Source organism: Larus michahellis, chromosome 2 (assembly GCF_964199755.1).
Source record: "Larus michahellis chromosome 2, bLarMic1.1, whole genome shotgun sequence".
Lineage (NCBI taxonomy): Eukaryota > Metazoa > Chordata > Aves > Charadriiformes > Laridae > Larus > Larus michahellis.
This window is the reverse complement of record NC_133897.1, coordinates 133,312,350-133,335,863: the sequence shown is the minus strand read 5'-3', so window position 1 is coordinate 133,335,863 and position 23,514 is coordinate 133,312,350. Positions and strand designations below refer to the sequence as shown.

The 23,514-nt window shown below is 38.1% G+C and overlaps 1 protein-coding gene across 3 annotated transcripts in view; it reads left to right on the top strand.

Moving 5' to 3' along the window:
• NCOA2 (nuclear receptor coactivator 2) overlaps nucleotides 1-23,514 on the top strand; it is a 194,462-nt gene that overhangs the window by 107,897 nt on the left and 63,051 nt on the right. For all 3 annotated transcript variants that reach the window (XM_074577248.1, XM_074577247.1, XM_074577249.1), the window contains 2 exons: nucleotides 8,864-8,965; nucleotides 9,874-10,046. In XM_074577248.1, coding sequence (XP_074433349.1) covers nucleotides 8,883-8,965; nucleotides 9,874-10,046 — 256 coding nt within the window. In that variant the 5' untranslated portion in view covers nucleotides 8,864-8,882. The remainder of the gene's footprint in view (nucleotides 1-8,863; nucleotides 8,966-9,873; nucleotides 10,047-23,514) is intronic.

Below are 23,514 nucleotides of genomic sequence, written 5' to 3'. Positions count from 1 at the left end.
TAACTGTGAACTATAAGAAAAACTCTAGATTAAATAAACATCTTATGTGAGAATTTGGACTCCACCTTTGCCAGTGAAAATGCTTGCTTGCAGGCTTAATATTTTCTGCAGCCATAGTTTGATGCTTTTCAAATGCAACCTAAAAGGCTAAAGGGTTCTAGAATTACTTTTGTTTTATTTTTCTTCTTTTTTCTTTTTTTAAACCTAGCTAGCCACCGCAAACAAAAGGATGCAAGAGTGACTGGCATATATACAAATAACATTCTGGCATTGTGTTTTGTTTTTTTAATCTGGTGTTTTAAGGGGAGCTTTAGTGGTATTAAGCTGCATTTCTTTCGTCCATGAACATTAAGAATTAGAAACAATTCTTGACAACAAGAGAGAGGTAGAATGCCAAACCTGAAATTACGATACAGAGTCTCGAATACAATTTTTTGCACTAGTACCACCTGCCTCCTCTTTGACAACGTTTTGGTGAAAGCAGACCTTTTTGTCTTTAAAAGTGGAAATGGAGCAAACCTCTTGTATATCAAAAACGGTACTTTCTTCATCTGATATTTTTTCTCTGTTGGCTTATTAAAGCCTAGTCTTGCTATTCCTGGGCATATTAGAGGTGGCTGACATAGGCTAATCCGTAAGCAGCTGAGTGAGTGAGTGGCTCTGTTAAGAGCCTTAGCCTGTGGGAATACGGAAGGTAGGAGCCGTCTCACAGTGCTGGGGTCAGCCTGGAGGGGGTTTTGCAAAGTCTCAAGCGGGAACCGGGGGTTTCTCAAATCTATGGTTTTGAGTTGCTGAGAAAAACCTCCTTCTCCTTCAAGATTTAGGTGGATTTTAAAGAAAGTCCTATTAAATACCAGTCTGTAACACAGAACATTAACATTAGCCATTTATCTGATTGTTACAGCATGTGTTAAAGAGCTGCTGCCGCCCATTTGCAGCCTAATGTGTTTATTAGACGGTCTTCCCAGTGGCATCTTGAAGTGTCTTTCAGCTAAAAAATTCATGAGCATTATTGGCTTTCAGGCTGCAAATGGAATATGTCTTCTTCTTACTGTCTAATACACCACTCTAAAGCCATTACACAGGAGTAAGGGAAAAGAGATTGTTGAGGAAGGAGCCTTTGGCTTAAACATTTGTTTATAGTCTGTTACAGCTTTTTGTAGACCGAGCAAAAATGTGAGTAGTAGGTGTTGGAGGCAGTTTTCTGGGTTTTTTTATACATGGGCTCAATGGCGTTTGCTAGGAAATTATGTTCCTTTTCCTAGTTCTAGTTTGTGGAGTTCAAAAATAAAGTAGAGGTTAGTAAATATTACCATAAATCTTGTTTTAATGTTACCTGTAATAGGCTCTCTTTCAAATGAAATTGTATCTTCTAAGTAACAAGCGTTATTGTCAGATAGAAAGGGCTACAGGTGCACGTAAGATTTTAGTACAAGTCCTTTAAAGGCAACTCGGGTTTTTCAGCTTGTCGTTACCACCTTCCTCATAGCAGCTCTGCTTTCTGTTTTTGCTTTATACTCCACGACTGTTGTAAGGTGGCAAAGATTTTAGGCAGTTCCATCTATAGTGAAAGTGGTAGTGCTGCTTCAGGAAAAAAGCACACCCTTGAATAAGTTAATTTGTATTTTTAATACAAGGTTACTATCACCAGCTGAGGTATTGGACACCTTGCTTATTTTGGCAGACTGGCATTGTTTCGTTTGGGATATATGTCCTAATTCCAGGTGCTCAGTGATGAAGGATGGATATAGTAGTTGGATGCAGAACATGTGGCTTATGTATACCAGGGATGTAGGAGGATGGTTTAATATATCTTTAACTTGCTTTTCTGTCAAACTTTTTAGTGGTGGATCTCTTGCTTTAATTTAATCTTACCAGACAATACAGTCCTTTTTTTTTTTTTTTTGGTCCTCCTCCTTTTATTTCCCTTGATTTTCGCCTCTATTTTTTTACTCATTTCCAAAGCCTTTATCCATGGCTCTCTGGATCTGTTGGAATACTTGTGCGAGAGAAAGTTTGCACGCGAGGAGGCTGAGCTTTTCCAAGCGCGGTGCGGTGCGTGTGGGCTCAGTTAGCTGGTTGGGATTCTGACGGGTGCTACAATGAAAAGTGCTGGAAGTGAAAGCCGCCCTTCCTCCTGAACTGCTGTGGCTCACCAATAAAAGGTTGGCCTTTAAACTCCAGTGGCTCCAGTCTCTGATCTAGTATCTTATCCTGCCTCTGACAGCGATTTCCTTTCAATGCCTGGGAAAGTGGCTAGCAAGTATTGCCGTCTTCAAAAGGGCTGAAGATTGCAATATGTATCAATATTATATTTTCCAATTCAGAAATGGAGCGAGTGAAAGAAGAGTTCATAAGCAGGAAAAAATGTGAAGAATCAGAAATTGCATGTGACTTCCAACTTTCCTCTGGCTTCTACCAGAATTAATGCTACACGGAGTACATCAGTAATTTTGAAACCGAGACTGAAAGTTTCTAGTCATGAGAACTTCACAGGAAAAAACTATGAATTATAATGGATGTATGTTTGAGTTTATAATTAACCACAGGAATATGAGCGGTTTATATTTTTAAATTGGGCTGTTAAGAGAAAATGATTGCCAAACTTTTCACTGACTTGTAACGTTTTTGGTCAGTAAACAGTATTTTTGCTGTTTATTACTCAATAAAACAGTGGCTTTAATAAATCACTTCTGTATTTATCAGTTGAATCTACACTAAACGCATGTATTGGTGTGCTGGAAGGGTGGTAGTACAGTACTGCTACCTGATTGTCCGCTATATAGTACTTTACCTTTTGTTTGCTGCTTTTCAGATTGAAATAGCAGCTTTGAAGGTGTAATCCTCATTTATTCTTTAACTGCATTTGTTAGGCTTATAATAAATCTGACAGTTTAGCAGGCCTTGTTTGGAAGATGGCCTGCCCTGATAAGAGATAAAATGCACATTATCTTCTTCTACATTGACTCTGGATGATTAACTGGATTCACTGATGCTGAGAATCAGTGCTGGAAGGCTTACGCTGTGTGCCATGTTCCTTTGTGGCATTTGAGGAGTGGAGAAGATGTTACAAATTCATGCAACTGATTTGTGCTGTATTTTTTTCTCTCTCCTCCTTCACGAGGCCTCTGTTTTTCTTTTTTTCTTTCTCCCATGTGTTTTATTTTTGGGTTTACATTGTTTTATTTTTTCCCCTTTGAAAGATGAATGTCTTGTAAAAATATCATGTTTACTATTGCTTTATAATTAGGTTAAGTCTCTCTGTGTACTCTCAGAGCGGTTGCTGGTGGAGGATGTGAAGGAGGATGTGCTGTCATGACGAGAGCAGAAACCATTGTTCTGTTACTGATAGCAAGAAAAAATGAATTGAAGCCTATTTCAGGCTCTGTCTTTTCAGTCTCCCAACATCTGGTAGAAACTGGTTAGGTCTCAGTGACTGTAATTAGTAGCATATACCGTCCAAGAGTTTATTCATTTAATTTTTCAGAGTGAGTGATTTACATGTAACAATTGGAAAAATTAGACAGATTTTGTCTACAAGTTTTTTTGATGCTTAGGCCTGTGGTAGTGAAACAGCACAGGAAAAAACACCTCTGGTGCTAAATGTAAATGCAAAGAAAGTATTTACTTACCTGAGATGTCCTGTTGGTACAGGTCATCTGTTGGAGCCTAAAACTAGTTCTTTAGGTATTTTTAGTAATAAGAATTCTGCTTCTCTAATTATCTCCTTCCTGGTATGAAAATGCTGCAGTGAGTGTATTTATCTTTCCATTGCTCCGTTGCGCCTTGTTGATGCCCAGTGGAATCGAAGCTTGAGGGGCATCTGAGTCAGCATTAGAAGTTCAGCCCTTTGTTATCGTTGTAGGGTTTTTTGTAGGACAAATGGAAAAAACCTTAATATATATTGAGGCAGAGAAAAATCTACTGCCACTGAAGGCAAAATACTAATCCCATAGTGGGATGTTGTGTTTGTATTTTGGAGTGCAGTACAACTCCCAAACAACTTACACAATAAAAAAGGGAGTGCCTGGTCTTGCATGACAGTACATTCTGCAAGACACGTATTCAGTCAAATTCGGCTTTGCAAGACATTTTCTTTCAAATAAAAATCAGTTTAGTTCAGCATCTGACATATCATGATGCTATTTCATATGTCTCCATCTCTCTCTCCTCAATGCAGTGATTACTGCTGGTTTTATTTTTACTAATTCACAATTGGGTTAACCCTTTTCCTATTCTATACCACGTTAAGTAAGCCTTACCCGCTTTTCCCTGATTTTTGTTTCAGAAGACATATGGTAGAGCTAGTATTACTTTTCCATTCTTCTAAAGCACTAAATGAACCAAACTGTTCAATTTCTTTATCTTTCTTCTTTCTGGAAATTCCTGCAGAGATGTATAAAAAGATCAGAGGAGCAGGATGAATGCTGCTTTCTAATCTAAGGTAATTCCCTATAGGGGAGGTTTATTGGAGCAAAACTTTGAGCCTCTAACTTGTCATTCTACTCGCAGTGGCTTCAGTTTTGAATTGTCATGTTTCCTGGAAAAATTCAGACTTCAAGTTTGGGAGTTTTGTTTTTTTGGTCTGAGAAGCTATTCCTGTAGTTCAGGAAGCTAAGAATATTTAGAACAACTTTAAAAGTTCCTAAATGATCTTGTTTAAAAATACTGTTTTATTTAATGTTATCAAATTTTGTGTATTATAAAACTATTAGTAATAATGAATAACCAAGAGATTTTGAGATGGCTAAATTAATGTGTCTGGAGGGAGATAGGGCTGAACTAGAAACCACTATAGGCAATTCAGCTGCTCCTGACCCACATACCTTTGTATGTCTAAAATTCGTCTATCAATTCAATCTAAATTCATGAGGTTTTCCCCTTTTTACTTGAAAGTTTCCTAAGCGCCTGCTCTTTGGTCTTACATGTGCCCAGAAGTAATTTCTTCTGAAAAATGTGGGTTTAGTTCCTTGCTTATGCTGCATTAAATTTGTAGAGGTTCCTAGATCCTCCAGAGATGTTAATCTAGTAGTACGCATAGATCTTGAATGTGAATTAGTTCATGTAAAAAAAAAAAAGAAATAGCTGCATTCTTTTTAAAAGACATGAGGAAACTGGGAGGACGCTCACCTCTTTGACTCGACTTGTTAGAGTCATTGCTGAGAAATGGGAGATGTGGGTTCACTCTCCTCCTCCTCAGCCTAAGGGATTCAAACCTCAGTCCCTTGTGTCTTGAGACAGTGTTTGAACTACTTACCTGTGAGTTTGGTTGGTATGGGCTGCACACCTAACGATTCCTATTGCCCTGCAAGGGTTAATTAACCTTACCCTCTTTTGCTTCATAAACACCCAGTTTTGGCAAGCAGATAGCCTACCACCTAGGAGGCTGTCCTGCGTGTTGAAAAATACAGGCTTGGAACCCCTCTGTAAAGAGGGAATTTATCTCCATTGCCTAGTTTCTGTCCATTTTAGTTGGTACGTAGTATTATGGAAGAGCAGGGCAGCAGATTATCTATCCACAGCTTCTAAAAGGTGATTCCTCCTCATTTCTTGTAACTCAGGAGAGGATTTTAGTTTCTGAATCCCAAGGGAATAGCGGAACTTTACCTATACCAGTTAGCCCCTAAACCCCTAGGGAGGTAGAGCTTGGGGGCACGTAATTTTGATTTTAGTACTGTGTACTGGTCATTTTAGTTTGTGAGATTTTTTTAGATTGACTTAGCGTCTTCTGTCTAGCTCTCCAGTTTCCAAGGTACCTAACTCTGGATTTTGCATTCTGCTCTGGAGCACTGGCACCTACAGCACAGGAGCTGCAGAGCCTATACAGATCTTGGAGGTGTACAATGTGATTTTTAATTAAGACATAGGGAGAGCAGAAAGCAAACATGGTAGTAGGTGGTAGATTTCCAGAAAACTTTTATGATGGGCAAAACGAAACGGGTAACTCATTCTAAGAACAAACTGATAATGCTGCTGAGAAAAAGTGGTAATGACCTGTAAGTGCAAATAAAATAAAATAATACTAATAATAAGTAAATAGTTTGTTTATACCCAATTACTATGTTTAATATGGGGAGCAGAAGGTGCTAGTTTGATAATAATGGTACTACTTTTGTTCCCTTAAATACAGAAGGATGAAGTTCAGATGGGAGGTTAGTTTTAATGTGATCTCCAAAGGCTGATATTGTAGACCTAGCGGAATTCCCACAGAACAGCATCAGTGTGAATGCAAGAAGAATTGAGCTATGCATTGGTGGAGCCACCAGTGAAACTTTGGTTCCTGCAAAAATAAACTTCCCTTTGGAGTAAGCCTGACAGAGTACATGGGAAGACTGTCAATAACGGTTCCTATTTACTTTCTTGGGGAGGAAGGGAGAGTGGAGGGGGGTGTTCCCCCAGAATGCTTACCCCTGACTTTAATTCTTACTACTCTCGGGGGAGAGGATGACTATTAAATGCTTGTCAGGTTTTCATTAGTTCTGCTTGCTTTTCTCAAGAAAAATAGTTAACCAATCAGGTATTACTTGGGAAACGTAAGAAACTACGGGATTCCCCAGCCTGATTTTTCTTCTGAGCTTTAGGTCACCATCTGAGTCTGGCTCAGAGATCAGATGATCTCGGGAATGCACAGCTTTCATCATGCTGATGATTTTTTTCTCACCCCGGTCAGTGAAAAATTCAGTCATTGGAACAGAGCCCCAAGGACAAATCCAGCTTTGCACTGGCAGAGGCCAGGAGCTACTGTCTCCTCACAACTTCTCTTTAATTATCATCACAGTTTTTTTAATAATGTATTGCTCCTTCCTTGGAGCTCTACTGTTGCATACTTGTGAAATTGTGTATTTTCAAGAAGGTGTTTAGCTCCTAGCCAGTTAGACAAAAGTATATTTCTACTTTTGTATTCAGATAAATTAGGACGTGAGTGGCTGCTGGGACTAGAAATCAGTGAAGATACGTAATTGTTAAGAACAGCCGGTGTCGTAGGCCACGCTGGAGGCTGTGGTAGGTGTTTCACGCTCTGCAGTAAGGTCAGCATTGGTGTGGCACTGTGAATGTCCTGACTGGGGTCACTGGGAGTTCCCCGGCAAGTACAGAATGATGGCATTTGTGATGGTACATCTTCCCTTTGAGAGCTCAGCTCTGCTTTGCTGCAGAACCAGGGCCGCCTTGCTTTTCTTGAAGTGGGTTGTTCTCAAAACGTTGGCAGTATGTACATACATGTAGATAAACATATACGTGTGTAGACAATTGATAAAAAGATAATCCAGGTATTTTTCAAATAGGATCTGATACTATGCATGTCAAAGACCAACTGGGAGCTATATGTTTCAGGGATGATCTAGTGTGTTTCATGAAAATTTACCAGTATCTCAAAAAAGGAAATGACTCCACTTTCTCCGCAAACTGGGTAAAAAGAAAATATTTTCAGAAAAATGTTAGATGGTGTTCAGTTCTGAATCTGAGAAGGCTCCAAGTCTTCATTTGTTTGCGCATGTTTCAGTACATAGCCTTTCTCAGCATCCCTGCAGAACTGCCTAGATCTCACTCGCCAGGCTGTTTCTGCCCGTATCTTCATTCAGCCAGTTCATTGGGAAAAGTAAGATTTACAGTGTGAACATCTGTTGCCACCACAAGCTCTGCCCGCTAGATTTTTTACAGTGTCAAAAAGAAAAAGAGAAGGGGATCGCAGTTTTAACCCCCAGCAGTTCCCTCAGTGAGTTCAACGCATGGCTGACTGGGCCAGCAGAGGGAAGGGAACTGGTGGGGCAGAAATGAAGGTCTTGGAAGAGGTGGTGGACCCCCTTGTTTTGATACCTGATTTCCGTTTTATGCTGGTGTGAAGTGATCATGGAATTACGGGCTCCAGCTCTTATTTTAGCATGGTATTAATCACCTCCTGGAGATACTCACCTCTTTCATGGCCCTTGTGTTTATTTTTCTGTTAATCCCAAACAATACAGGAGCTCTCTGAAAGGTCTGGCAGCGTCTCTGTGCCATGATCCTTACAAAACCGGCAGCAGCTAGGCAGATGGTGAGCTAGGACTGCCTTGTATTGCATGAGTTTTTTTTGATCATGTCCCTCATCTCCCTATGCCCTTTCTAATAGTGTTTTCTGCCTCTAGAATATCGGTACTTATTGAGGGGTATGTAATCAGGGGCAGGCAAGTTTCGTGTGCTCCTTGTGGTGCACAAGACAACAGCCAGCCAGGAGCAGAGCAGGATTTCCACGGGCCCTTTATTGCACACATTATAATAAGCTGGTGTTGTTTTAACACGACAGCGTGACAAGTTATTTTCCTTATGAGGTAGATTATATGTACAAAATATTTATCAGTTCCTCAGTGATCTCTAGTGTTGACAGATGTTCTGTTTCTACGATATTGTATGTGTACTTGTGCAAGCATTGTCTTCTGAATTTTAACCAAAGATGCATGTGCTGCCTTTTCATGTAGCTTCGATACACGTTTCATTTCACGTATTTCAATTCTGTTGTGTTTGTCTTGTTGTGTGGCACTATGGCTTTTCCTTTGTCTTTCCTCATTCAACCTTGCAAAATTGCCATGAAAATTCAGCAACCCTGGCACAAAACGTACTTATCTGTTCTTACATAACTGGTAACAATCAAAGAGATGGTAACATTTTACTTGCCCACCACAAATTTTCTTCTGAAGGAGTTTTGTGTAGTGTTTTGTGGGGTCATAAACATAGTATTTTTATTGGTACCTTTCAAACAAACTCTATTTCAAATGATAGATTTGCCAAGTACAAACTGAGTTGAGCATGGAACAATAAACTTAGGAATGTGAACAAAGAATTCGTGACTTTTCCACCATAACCCTTTCTTGCACTTTCTTCCTTTTAGTTGCTGATATGTGTTCAAGATGAGTGGGATGGGAGAAAACACCTCTGACCCATCCAGGGCAGAGTCAAGAAAGCGCAAGGATCCCGATCAGCTTGGACCCAGGTTAGACCATTTATGTCTGAAGATGTTGAAAGAGAAAGACTTAGAAAAAATGTTACCTGTGCACATATGTTTCATATTCATTAGAAAATGACAGAGTTGCTATTCTTGCGAAGAGAAGTCAGTACCAAACTACTCTGATTCAGTAATTCTGTGGTGTTGTGGGTTTGGGGATGGGGAGTGGGGAGGTGTTGTCATTTCTTATTATTTTCTTGTTTGTTTTAAATCCAGTCTAGTGCCAAAATACACAATTCGGGTGACAATACAGGAGCTATGTAAAAATATTTTTTGGCTAATCACTGCAGAGAGTCTTCAGTCATTCGTCTGTCAATCTTAAGATTTTTTTTACCACCTCTCTTGTACATCATAATGAGAGACTTGAAGAATATTTTGCAGTCTTGTAGTATTTGCCTTACCAACACAAATAATTTTTAAAGCATAACCACTCATTCAGCATTTTTTCTTACAGCTGTCTTTTGTAATTTCACAAGGAGGTAGGGAGTATGGATTGTTTGGTTTAACTGTCTAAGCTGTTTTATTTTTTTATACACTGTCATTATTTCATACTCCCTGGATTCTTGACGTGATGAGGAAGGATACTTGTAAATGTTCAAATCTCACCCCCCACCAGTTAATCCTCTATTTTGAACTTCATATCCCAGACCTCTTTTGAAACAAAAACATGACTACTGGGAAAAAATAAGTAATGTCTTTTTAAATGCTCCTTTGCTTGTTTCAGAGGAAACCTTTCTGCTTGAGAAACTTGGAAATTATTTTTTTTTGTAGTGAGTGAGGGCAGTTCTCCCTTGTTTTGTTAAACTGCTCTCAAACCATTTGAAATCATCTTTGAGCTGACCAGAAGGCAAACAAGCTTACATTAAATACAACATTTTTATAAACTCCTCTTTCAGCCCTAAAAGAAGCACTGAGAAACGCAATCGTGAGCAAGAGAATAAATACATAGAAGAACTTGCAGAGCTGATTTTTGCAAATTTTAATGATATTGACAACTTTAACTTTAAACCTGACAAATGTGCAATCTTGAAAGAAACTGTGAAGCAAATTCGTCAGATAAAAGAACAAGGTAAGAAGAGTAATTAATTGACTTTGAATATTTTCTGTGTTATTACTTTATTTTTAGCAAAGTCTCTTCAGCTTTTCTTTAGCAAATTACCAGGTTTTTTTAATCAGTAACGAAAAATGCTGTAATGTCATGTAGATGGAGTGTGTTAAGTATCATGTTCAGTATTTTTAAAAATAAGCTTCACAGAAAATTTAAGAAATTGCCTAGTGAGAGGGAAAGTCGGTCCGATGTGTGCATCTAATGGAATTGAAATCAGTTGTGCTTTTGCGGAAGTTACAGTAGCAGATGGCTTTGGGGGGAAATAAAAAGACTGCTTATATACTCTTACATGGATGATGGATCCATGTAAAATAGGAATAATTCAGGAGAGTGGGGTATGAAAGTATTCTGCATCCCCCCTTTTGCTTTCTTTTGTTGGTATGAATAGATATTGTGGACTAAATTATCTGCGTCCCTTAAATGATGACATCATATCCTCAACTACAATGGATTTGCAACTATTCTAATCTCTAGATAGGGTCCTGTTATAAATGTAAACCAGAGAACGTGACAGTTTTCTTCCTGTTCTTTGTCTAGAAGATTAGTTTTGTATTTCTTTTCTTCTGATATATTTCCTATTTAAAGGAAAGAAACCCCAAATATTTTAGAAACTTTACATTTTTGAAAGTGGGTTTTGTGGCACAGGTCTATGTGGGCAGGTGTGAATAGCACTGCAGGTGTTTGGGGCAGATTCAAATTCTTAAAGTAGGTGCGTATCGTTTTTCTTTCAACGTAGAAGACTGCAATCTCTTTATAAACTATTTTTACAATGATTCCTTTGGTTTTTCAAACACTTTAATTAACATCTTGCACTTTTTCAGTATTCTGTGATTTCTGCAGGAAAATAATGCTTCCTTTTCCATACTGTATGTGTGAAGTTACAAAAGTGGAGATTACGTGTTGCATAATTTAGATACAGATTTATTCCTAAAACAAGTAAATAAGTAGATCTGCAGTTTCAGACATGAGCCTATTCAAAGCTAAATGGAAAGTGGGAAGTGTCAGATTGTGTCAACTGCCTCCAAAGTGGTTCTAATTGATTAATCTTTGGGCGTGTTCCTGTTTCTCAGCTTGTTGTCATTTTATTGATATTAGGTTGCCATAATTTTTAAAATTTATATTCTAGTGAAGTTGCTATGCCCCATATTAGAAGTATACCTCATAACCTGGCACAGTGTCCATCATCATTTTGCACCTTGCTGGCTTTTGAGATTATTTTTTTTTCTCCTGATTTTCTTTTCTTCTTCCTTTTCTCTTATCCTGATCCTTCCATTCTTCTTATCCTTACCTGAGAAGGAAAAAGGACAAAAAAATTATGTTTTCCTGGGAAGTGGGTGCACAGAGAAAAGTCTGTTAGTCCACTTGGTATTTCTCTCAGCGGTTCTAGAACATCTGGTCTGAAAATCTGTCTCTAACTAATGTCCACTTTGGCAAATCCAGAGTTTTGTTGTTCAGGACCAATATCATAAAACCAGGTTTTTATATTGTTATAAAATGTTCACACTTATCGGACTAGGTTACACGTAAATTTTTTAAGCTGTCATGGGCCAGAATCGTACCAGAGCTAAATGTGCACCTCATTTTCTAAGCTCATGAAGTTTTGTTGCAAAAACAACTGAAAATACAATTCTAAAGACAGACTAAAATGCTACGAATACTGTTTATTTTGACAAGTAAAAGTAGTTTGCAACCCTTGAGCAATGAAGATACTGAATTACTCTTTACGAAGTTGCTTTGTTGCACAAGGTTCTTCAGCTGAGGACAATCAGACTGTCCAATAACTGAGACTTTACATAAAACTAATATCTGGTATGGACTAGACTTTAAGCCTCTCTAAGAGGCATTGCAAAACACTGAGACCTTCAAGGTGGTCATTAATAGCATCTCAGGATCTAGAAACAAAGAGCAGAATATCTGAAATTATTCCTTTAAAGTAATTTAAAAATATTATACCAATTTCTATGTAAAAGCTACATCTGTTTGTTTTCATAAGATATTTAAAAGGCTTTTCCTTTTAAGAAAAAATTCAAATGACAGCATATTCTGAAACACAACATTGTTTTGTAACAGGTATTTCATTAATAAATGGCGCTCACATATAGTAAACATTCAAACTGCACAAACAGCACAGTACACGTATACTTCTGTCAAGTGCCACAAAAAAACTGACCTAAGCAGGGCAAACAGATTGAAGACCTAGAGAGGCTATTGCTGTTGCTGTCCCATGGCTTTTTAGGTAGTTTATCACCTTGCATTGGGAATCCTACGCTTATATATATTCATCATTTAAATGCATTAACTTTTAGGTTGTTCCAAATCTTTCTGATTGCTTTTCCACAGATGAGATGCGTTAGAACACCTTTGCAACGGTCAAACACTTGCATTATCTTAAGAATATCTGTTTCTAAAATAAAGTAATGAAAATAATACTATACTTGCATGAAGTGCCATGAGACTCAGGTTAAAAATCATATTTTCTTACAGTTGTGTTGTTGGTTTTGAGTGTTACACTAAATACCTGTGGGAGAAAACTGAATGAACGTCCTGAAATTCCTGTGTGATTCTACGTGAATGTGGGCAAATTGAGATAACTCAGTTTTTACACAGTGGGTCCACTCTGTGTTTCTTCAAAACCCGATTAGGTTAAATTAGTGAAAACTTATTTTACAGTTTTATTACTTAGAAGTTTTAGTAAGGACTTGGGGGTCTTGAAATAAATACTAAAAATTCTTCACAAATTTTCTTCTTCATCTATAAATAGAATTGCACATTAAGGTCTAATTACTTACAAAAGCGCAGTCAGTTATAAATACCTTGTAAAGCCACTGAAAGCAACAGGTTTTAGAGCTGCTGCTGAGATTTGACAAGGAGACTTTATTCTAGGTTCTAGGAATGAAAATGAGGAAGGAAGAAGTACAGATTGATATTCATTTCCCCTGTCAAGCTTGCTGGGCTGGTAGCTGAAAAAAGTAATAGATTTTTTGCTCTAGTAATACTATGTAATTTAGTACAATGTTATCCTGATCTATTTTATATGCAAATACATATTTGCAATACTATAACTGTTATCTTTATATCGTTTCTCACAGTATATACTTCAAAGATTCTTTAGTTGTGGTATGTCAGAGATTTGGTTTACTACAATTTGAAAGCAAGTTATAAATATATGCGTGTAACTGAATTCATTAGAAGAGTTAAAAGATATTTGGAAGATGTAACCATTGTGTGTAGTTTTAAATGGGTTTTGAAATGTTTTTAGTACTTGGGAAAATGAAGACAAGATTCTTTACAAAAGCTTAATTTTCTACTGAGGACTTTTACCAAATTATCTTACAGTGACTGGATAGAGATTTGTGGATGTCCAGAGGAGATGAAAAATTGCGATGTTAGCATGAAGATGAAACAGAAGTTGTATTCATGTAAATCTAAAGTGCATATTTCTGCTGGGGATTTGAGACTTGTGTTTCAAGCACTTGGGGAAAAAAAAAAATTCAGTTTTTTATTTATAGTATAGAAGTGACATGAAATGGTAGTTTTATGGTTGTGTTACATGGTACTGAAAGTGTAAGCTTGCCTGTTCCTTGCAGTCTATGTTGTTACTTTGAAAGAATAACAGTCATATATGTTGCAGATGTGTTTGTAATGTACACAGATGTGTACCAGCACAGTGAGTTCCCATTTGCACGTGCTTAATTAAAAAAGCTTGGTTTAGGCAAGTGTAAAGACCACTGGGGATAAATGTTCCATTATAGGCTAGGCAGCCAAGAAGCTATAAAGCCATTTGGTTGTACTTTAGAAATACATTTGGTAAAATAGTGTTTGATTTTAGGATCCTACCTTATTTTTAACAAACAACTTCAGCACTTAAGACAGATTCGTTTTGGTTGTATAAATACTGCTGAAAATATTTCCTCATATCTGAAGACAACAAAATTCTGACAGCAAATAAAAGGAGTCTGGATTCTCTTCTTCCCTAGTTTATAATCAATTGAACTGTTTCATATCAATCTAATTTCTTTTCATACCTATAGTATTCCTTTTCCTTGAATCTTGTCATCTGCCTGACTCCTCTCATCATGTTAGCTTTTTTCTTTCTCATTATTGTTTTTGGCTGCTTTCTCCCCCTTTAGCTGATTTCTTTTTTCCTTCTAGGTATTAGGCAGGATATAAAAATGAAACCTTTGTCCTTAGTTTAAAGCTCTTTATCCATCATGCTAACCTCAGTCTCAGCAGGTAAATAGCTCACATTTTAAAGCAGAGACTATTTGTTACACTTCCCTGCTTGAAAATCTCCCAGTTCAGGCTTTGAAACCTCCTTTTCTTCATTATCTAGTTGTGCTTTTACCCTCTTCTCTGGATATCGGCAATGCAGTAGGTACAGAGAACACTGATGATCACCGTAAGCTTCTTCAGCAGTTTCTCTAGCTAAGCAGTCTCCTCTGACCCCTTCAGTAGGAGTGCAGAAGAATGTGTCCTGACTTCAAGTACAAGATGTGGGGGGTTTTTCTCAAGTCCCCTGAGTACCTTTTATTAAACTCCAGGTCTGTATCTCTTATTTTTCTCCCTCTACTCTCCATGCCTTTCTGTTTTCCGGAGCCTTTTTTTAGGATGGCATCCACCTGTCTTACTTAGGTTCACATACAGTGAGATATAACCTACTGTGCCGAAGTATCCCCAAATGTGATTTTATGTCTCAGTTCCATTTTCCTGCAGAGTCCAGCTTTCATGTGTCGCCAATTTCTGAAGAGGTTTTGTGTGTTCTGTAGATCAGCTTTACAATAGTACAGGGAAGGGATATCAGGGTGGTGATTATCAGTCTAGTTGTTAATGTACACTTCTGAGTTGTCAGATCTTGTTTTCAGAATAGCCTTACAAGACAAACCTTGGACGGAATGAATCACCACGTGAAAGCTAAACAGCGCTGAGAGAAGAGAGACACGCAAGAGCTATGGAACCTGTATGAATTAAAACAGAAGGCTTGTTGTTAATCATATATATCTTCTTTTTCTGGTTTCCCATTTGATAGCAAAAACAGTTTTCACTTTCCTGTAGCAGGACTACTTTATAATCATGGGGTCACTCCAGCAGATAGTCTATTATTGCCTCCAGCACCAGCATGCAAGTAAAATTGCTTGCTAAAGGAAAACAGCATGGTCTTAAAGCTGTAATGAGGAGTTACTTTGGCTGCTGCTACTTTGAATTTATCAGATCTGAATTTAGATTCATATTTCACGAGGTATTTAAGCAACTGCCTAACTTTAAACAAATGAGTAATCCCTGTTAAGTCAGTGGAACTACTTAAAGGTTTGAAGTTATGTGCATAAATATCCTACCAAATCAGAATATTAAGACAAGAGAGCGTATGCAGACTTGATTTTTGTTTGGTTTTTGTTTTGCAAATATTTCGGTTGGTCTGTTTTGCTGTAATTATATTTTTTATGTTAATCATTTTTGAGATTGCAGGAGATTTAAAATTGATGCCAATTTTTGAATCTTTTTTTTTTTCAAAGGAGTTCTGCATGGCTATTATTGTTTATATGTGCTGTACTTTCAGCCTGATAGGATTTTAAGACTGAATTAAGTGTCAGAGGAATTTGTGCTGTGAAGTCAAGCAATTTATGCAGAACATTTACAAAAAAATCTATTACTGAATTTGCTTTGCTGTCTCCTCTACCTACAGCTGAGAGTGATGCACTGAAAGTGGCTTTGATCTTCCTCTGTACATTGTAAGGCTTTTTGGCTAAATATCCAGTTATATTGACTTGACTACTTGCATGCCTCCAGAGATCTACTGATTTGCTGATGAATTTAAACTGGTTTTAGGTAATGCAGACCATCAGTTTCTCTTCTGGCTCTGACGAAAAGTAGTCATTAGCCAGCAGACCCATCAAGTGGGAAATTTCCTTGGGTTTGCTTATTTTGCTGGAGTTGTGTATCACGCAGACTAGTTGGCTTAGGCGTTATCTACACATAAGTTATGTCTTTTTAGCTGTACTAATAGTTTTCTGTGGAAGCAGTGTTGTAATTTAATTAATGTGAATTATGAGAGGAGTAGCTGAAAGACACCTTTATGACATACAGCTGTGTCCACACTGGGCTCAAACTATTGAGAGAGTTGGGATTGTTCAGCCTGGAGAGGAGAAGGCTCTGGGGACATCTTATTGCAGCCTTTCAATACTTAAAGGGGACTTAAGAGAAAGACAGAGAGAGACTTTTTACTGAGGCCTGTAGTGACAGGACAAGGGGCAATGGTTTTAAGCTGGAAGAGGGTAGATTTGGATTGGACATAAGGAAGAAATTTTTTGCTATGAGGGCGATGAGACACTGAAACAGGTTACCCAGAGAAGCTGTTGATTGGAAGTGATCAAGGTCAGGTTGGACGGGGCTTTGAGCAACATGATCTAGTGGAAGATGTCCCTGCCCATGTCCAGGGGTTGGACTAAGTGATCTTTAAAGCTCCGTTCCAACCCAGACCAGTCTCTGATTCTGTGATTCTCTTGCCTCAAGAAAACAGACAAAAATAATCACCAAACCGGTAATCAAAATTGTGAAACCAGTCTAAAATCTATGCACTTAACAAGATTTAGTGAATTGTTGTTGTTTTTTGCTTCCTAATCATGGTTAAAGTCCTATCTGCCGTTCTAGAATAAATATAGCCTTGTTCCCCAAAGTTAATGAGACTGTTTACTCATCATATGATTAGGAGATTTAGGTCAATTTTAGTTTTCTTTATTTTGACTAAGAGCAATAATAGAGTGGTCCTAAAGATGTTGATGTGCAGACTAACCTGCGGGAAATGAGGCAGCTGTTGAAAGCCCCGGTTCCACCATCCCTGCCCTCCTCTCGGCCTGGCAGTAGCATTTGCGTGGCTGCGTACTGAGCCTGAGCAGTATTTTTGATATGGCTGTTCTGGTGAGGGAGGAGAGGATCTGTCTCTCCACGGGTCCTTGGTGGGGCCCCTCCAACGTGGGTCCAGGCATGCCAGCAATGACTGAGCTGTGGGTAACGCCTGCAGCTGTCTTGGCGCTGTTGGGCATCGCAGGGTGTCGGGCGATAACTGTCACTTAACAAGACATGTCTCATGTCTGTGGACTTCAACTTTGTCGATGATGGATGACTTCAGTTCCAGGGATAATTTGCTTGGAGTTTTATACCGGAAATCTAAGCTCTGACTCCAAGTTGTGGCTTGAAGCTGAAGAGAAACTAAATGTTCACTCCTGATTGTTGAGACAGTGGTCTTTTTCAGGTAAAAATAGTAATTATTGGCAGGTGTTGCAGGAAAACTTGCTTGTTTGTTTTGCATCCTACTTGTATTTTACTTTTCTTTTATTTTTCTTTCCTTTCATAACTTCTAAATGACCAAAAGAGAAAATCATTCAGATTCGTGGAGCTGCTTGTTTATTTTATGTTCTGTAGCTGCAAAGATGGTTGCAATCTAAGAGGTCTATAATACCAATGTTGGGGAATGCTATAAAGGATTGAGCTGCTTCTTCTGTGTTTAACATGCTTTGGGGGATATGTCTCAAGTGTTCCCTATTTGTTCTTTGCAGGAATATTTTCATCAAAGTTTTGGTTTTGTTACTTCAATATTTAGCAATCATAGAATGGTCTGTCTATTTTTTACTTCTGGTAGTGTAGTAAAAATGACTTGTATAAGAAAGATGGAGACATCTCTTCCTGAAATTTAGGATTTTGAAGGCTACCTCCTTGCAGACAGTGTATTGTTCTCAGGCTGCATTTAAACTGTCACTGAGCAGTTTAAACTTCAAAACTTTACAGTTTTTCTTTTGCAGTTTATCATGTAATCTCTTATGAACTGTAAACATCATAAAGGCATTTAGCATTTTAAGTTTTGGGAAAGAATAAAATACAGAAATGTAGCCTGACATCCAGCCTTCCACAGTGTGAGCAAAGGTCTTGCGTCTAGTGTTTCTCACGAGTTGCTCTGTCTTCAGAGGTATCTGGTCAATAAGAAATACTGAGTTTAGGTGCTAAAGAAGAAGTACTGAGTTTAAGCGCTAAAGAAGAACTGGGGGCTGCTGATTCAAGTCTTAATGTTTGTGTTTGTAGTGTCTTACTCCTGGAAGGTGTGCAGTGTAGAAGGTGCTGACTGTGGAACACCAGGGCTTGCTGGTGTGCTTTAGGTTAGTGAATGCAATGTACTGATCTCAGCAGCATGTAAAGCAAGTAAATGAAGAAGGAGACTTCATGTTACCTTGACTGTCTCTGTGGAGCTTAATTTATGGAATAGCAAATTAATTTACTGAGAGTAGTGATGATACTTCAGTTAAAATAAGATCATCTGTTATAAGGAACCTAGCTTTTGTTACACGGCTTTTATCTTTTCTTTTTAAAGACTGCAGCCTGAAAAGCGATAATATAATATTTACTCACAATAGGGTGCAATGTCTTTCATAACATGTTTGAATCCTGAAAACCCGTGGATTCACAGCACATTAAAGAGGTATTGATCAAAGGCTCCTCTGTGTTCAAACTAGAACCAAGATAATTGCATCTGTTTTAAATCATGCATTTTGTTATTTCTGTAAAAGATTCTACATACGGACAACTGCACAGTTAGTTAGAAATAGGGGTCCTTGAATGTGAAATGACTGAGGATATGAAAAGCAATTACTCCCTTCAGCTTTCAGTTTCTTTTATAAAAGCCCACAGTGTGCAACTGGGGAAAGAAACGTAGACTCAAGTCTGAAGGATGACGTGGTAAACGATCAGTTACTTGCTCTGTTGTGTACACCGTGGAGCTCGTAGTGAATGTCCTCAGACAGATGATTAGAGAGCCAAGACATATATGCCTTCTGTTTTCTTTCATCATTAAAGTGTGTTGGCACATCTATATGTATTTTACAAGACAATGGGTACTCTCGTGTGTGTACTGCGCACACACACACTTTCCCCTTCCCTCTGAAAGCAGACCACTCTTTAGGTTGCACAAGATCGCAGCAGGTGTCAGAAGACAGAGACAGAAAAGTACATAAATTTCAGTTAAACTAAAGTAGAAAACTTTGAAAGTAGATGCTCCATAACTGGAGGTGCTCCAGATACTGCCGTGTTATCTGAACTAGTATCCACGTGCCCCTTTGGAAGAAGCAGCAGTGTGGTACCTCTTGTGGCTGGGGCTGTATTCATCTTGAACCAGAAATGCATGTCCCTGCAAAGCTTGCTTTGCTTACCGACACAAAGCGAAATGGAACTACCCAGTGTGCCTGCCACAGAGGGCTCTTTAACAGGCAAAAGCAGGATACGGCCTGACACCTGGAATCGGTGGCCAAATCCAAATAAAGTGCAAATTCTTAGTGGAAAGTTAACTAAAATTAGAAGCAACTTAAGGAAGAAATTGTTAGGTTCTGTCAACCCTCCTGAACAGATTTGTGTGTCTGTCAAAATATGTATCATAATTCAGTGGATGTTCACTTGGTGCACGAGTCACTTGGTGAAACGTTTTGGGATGCGGCTAGACAACCAGTCCCTTGTCATCTTAAACTGTGTGAGCATGAAGACAACTAGCCTTTTACTGGTACTTTTTCTTCTGAGGCACAATTTCCTAGAAAGACTTGGAACAACCTGCAGTTCCCATGATCCTTCTGAGGGAGGTGTCTTCCAGAGACAGGTTATTCTATGTCAAATTCGGTCTGGGCCTATGTTCAACATTGAAGAGGAAGTGTGCTTAAATACAACAATTGATTCACTTGGAAATAAAAAAAAAAGAGGAGGAAGAGATGTCAAGGTTGTAAATTCTAAATATAGATCGGAAAACTCAGAGGGACCCTCATTTAGATTTTTCTTGGTTTGTTTGTTTTGGTGTTGGGTGGAAAAATATCAAGGTATTTTGTGCCCATAGCGTAAAATTCTTCCTGTCTCCCTTTTCTACAAAACCTTTTACCTCCTTAGCTTAGGAGGAAATATTTGAATGTTTGAGTTTATTTTTATATCTTTAGTTATTTCTTAATATCCCCCTTTTCCGAATCCATTACTCTCTGTCACTAGCTGTCAAAAGTGATATTTTACATAGAATGGATCTTCTTTGTATTTCAGCCTTTGCTGTTTTCTTTTCTCTCCTTTCTAATAATTTTCCTGCATTTTGTTTTCCACTTCTTCCCCAATTACGCTCCCTCTTGCCTTCAGCGTAGCTTTAGCTGTAGCACTGGGACCAGCATTTCTGTACCTGTGACAGTTTTATTCCATTCACTGTTGTCTCTTTGATAACTATTTTTTCTCTTAGTGCTGCAGTAAGAAATCATCAGATCATTTTAGGGAATGTGACCGAACTTACTAATAAATCATTGAGTGTTACACTGATCAATATCAAGGATTATTGTGATTACCATTAAGCTTGGAAGTTGAGTCACCATCTAACTACTAGAGATGACAATTTTAACGGGACGTTATAATAGAGCTTGTCAGGCCATTGTACTTAATGTTCAAAATATAATTATGTGTTTGCAGTTGGCAATGTAAAATGTAAAGATGCCCAGTAAGCTTTTTTGTTGATGTGGTTTTGTATCAGTGATACAGGCAGAGAAGCCAGTCCATAAAACCTTTATTAAATATAACTGAGGGAGGATATTGGCTTTCTCAGGGTCGTTGTGAGTTACTGCGTAAAGAATACTCTTCCTTTCCCTGAGCTCTGTGATGGTCACAGGCGTTGTCATTCTTTTTTTCTGTGAAGCTCAGACAAGGAGCATATATCCTTTATCTCAACAGTTTAAACCCTTTCCAAAGGTGGGGGTTTGGTTTCTTTTGTTGGGGTTTTTTGTTGCTGATTTTTTTTTTTAATAAGTACTTTGGCCCAGATCTACAAATGGCTTAGGATTTAGATACTTAGCTCAAAACCCCTTATCCTTAAATGTTTAGGCCGAGGCAGTCCCATAATCCTGTGGAAATAACAACTATTATTTAAAAGGTCTCCCGTGTTGGTGCTCTAATGGGTGAAGTGAGGAGCAGGCACCCATGTTCCTTTCTGCAAGCGAGTAAGTAAGTTGCAGACTGGAGGAAAAGGTTCTGGATTATCACTTCTGATCCAGTGCACGGGCTTGGCGGCAGACCTGCATTGCCAGCCTTTGTGCCAAGGAGGGACCTGACTGGAGTCAGACCTTAACCTTCAACATTTCCTGGTTAAAGCCACGTTTGTTCAGCAAGCTCAATGCAACAGTTGCCAAACTGGGGGCACCTCACTCCCAGCCTGCGCCGCGTCAGGACCTTGGGGCTGGGGAAGAGCAAGGAAGCTACAGAGTCGGCTACGGTAGCGGCCACGACCACGACATGCAGCATCCTTTCCAACGAGCTCCTAGTCGTCCATGGTTAAGAGGTCAAAGGTTCCCCTCAGAGGAGAACTGATAAAGCTTACTAAGAAAATAGAGAAAGCAATAGTGTCTGTGTTTAATTATTTTGCTATTTATGGATTATACTGATTTAAGACTAGGTGCTGATCCCTGCTTCATGACTCTGAAATAAAAGAACAAGAAACGATAACGCCTAATTAATTAAGTTGTAAGTATGGTTCAGTCTATTGAAGGGAGCCCATTTGTACCTATCAGTTCTATTAGCAGGCATTTTAAAATGTGACAGAACAAATTAATGTAATTGAGATTAAAAGTGATTTTGTCTGGATGTAAATCTTAGCAACAAGATAAGCCAAACTTTTCTAGGGTAATGAAAAAAGATCTTTTAATTTTAGAAAACATCTTAAAGGATACGTGTTAATAGTCATTACCATCCTTCCAGCAGCTATGCTGCATTCATAATGTACCTGAAATAATGTAGCCACTGTTGAAATATATTAAATGAATCTTAAACACAGTTTCATAAAGGATTTGCATTAAAAAATTCCATCCTTAAAAAGCAAGAAGAGGGGCCCCAGCTTCTATTTCTGAACACTGCGCTGTTAAAGGAAGAAAACTTTACTTGTCCTTAATGATTTACAGCTTTTTCGTAAAAGATTTATCTACTCTAATCTGGACTATTAGAAGCAGTAGGAGCCCTGTTATCCATGTTAGCATGGACACATTAAATTAAACTTGTTTCTGTTCTTCCTTAGCTGTCTCCAATTATCTGTGCTCCATTTTGGCCTATGCTTTATTATGGAAACTTTTTTTTCTTTTGTGGGCTCATAGGGAGCACATGATCTATCATATTTCTTTTTGGTGCCCCATATTAGGTCTCTTGAAAAGTTTTGCAGTCGTTGATGGCAATTTATAAAGCAAAAAGATCTTTGCCTGTTGTTGCGAATGATCTGGTGTGTCACAAAGATTTATCATCAGCATCCTAAAATAAAGAAGATATTTTGTAATCATGGCGATGTGGCATTCGAAGAAAGGGAGTCATCTGTTTCCTTTTAACAGTTGGTTGAGTACGTAAGAGTAAGGCTTCAAGAAATGGGGTCTGGCTAGATTAATATTCCTTTGCAGTATGTTATTTTGGCCTAAGTTTTGGAAACCTATAAGTTTAATTAGCTTGGCAATTGCATCTGCAGATTCTAGTCTAAAGAGTGTTAACCCTGTGTCTTTATTTTCAAAATCTTGCCTGTGTTTTCACGTGTCAAAGAACCAACTGGAGAGCTGTTAACTTTTGTGAAAGCAATATATTATTTCTGAGACAGGGATGGAGCTCTGTTTTGAACAAAATTATCAGATCTTGCCATATTTCTTGTCTTTGAAAACACTGGCTCAGCCAAAATGTTAAAGAACATCAGGCTCCCACCATTTAGACATTCATATTAACGCTGTTTTTAGAGATGAATTATCAAAACAAGATGAGGTTACTCATTAAGTAAATATCTAACACTTATAAAATTGTAAATGCCAAAAAATACAGTAAACTTTTCTGTCCTAATTCAGTACGTACCAAAAAAAAAATAATTACTTTGTTAAGCTGAGTGATGCCAAATATTTGTAGCTAATATTTTAGTGCAGAGGTCAGTTAGCTTGGCTCTTTCTTTTGAAATTCAGCCATATTAACGTAATGGATTTTAAGTCAACGCTGATGGATGCGTGGTGTTTGTTATCATGTACAGTTGAGTAGTTTACATGAGTGTTTTGAAGTCATCTAAACACCAACAGAGTAAAAACTGTTTCCTGGATATGTAAGTGTTTGTGTATACAGCTACAGATACATAGATTTGAATCTGCTTATCTGATTCCAGAATAGACTAATAAGTGACTGATTAAATTGAGTGTGTTTTGGGGTAAGGCACTGACAGCCAATGTACTTGATCTACCATGTGTACCCCTTTGTTGTCTAGGTACTGTATTTTAGACACTTATAAAATAGTCTAAATTACACCACAACCAGAGATTTGAGATTATACCAGTTACTACATGTTCTTAGGAAGTGTGTATGAAAAAAAAAAACTAACCAAAAAAAACCCAAAACCAACCAAACCCAACAAAAACCCAGCATATAAAAAAGCATT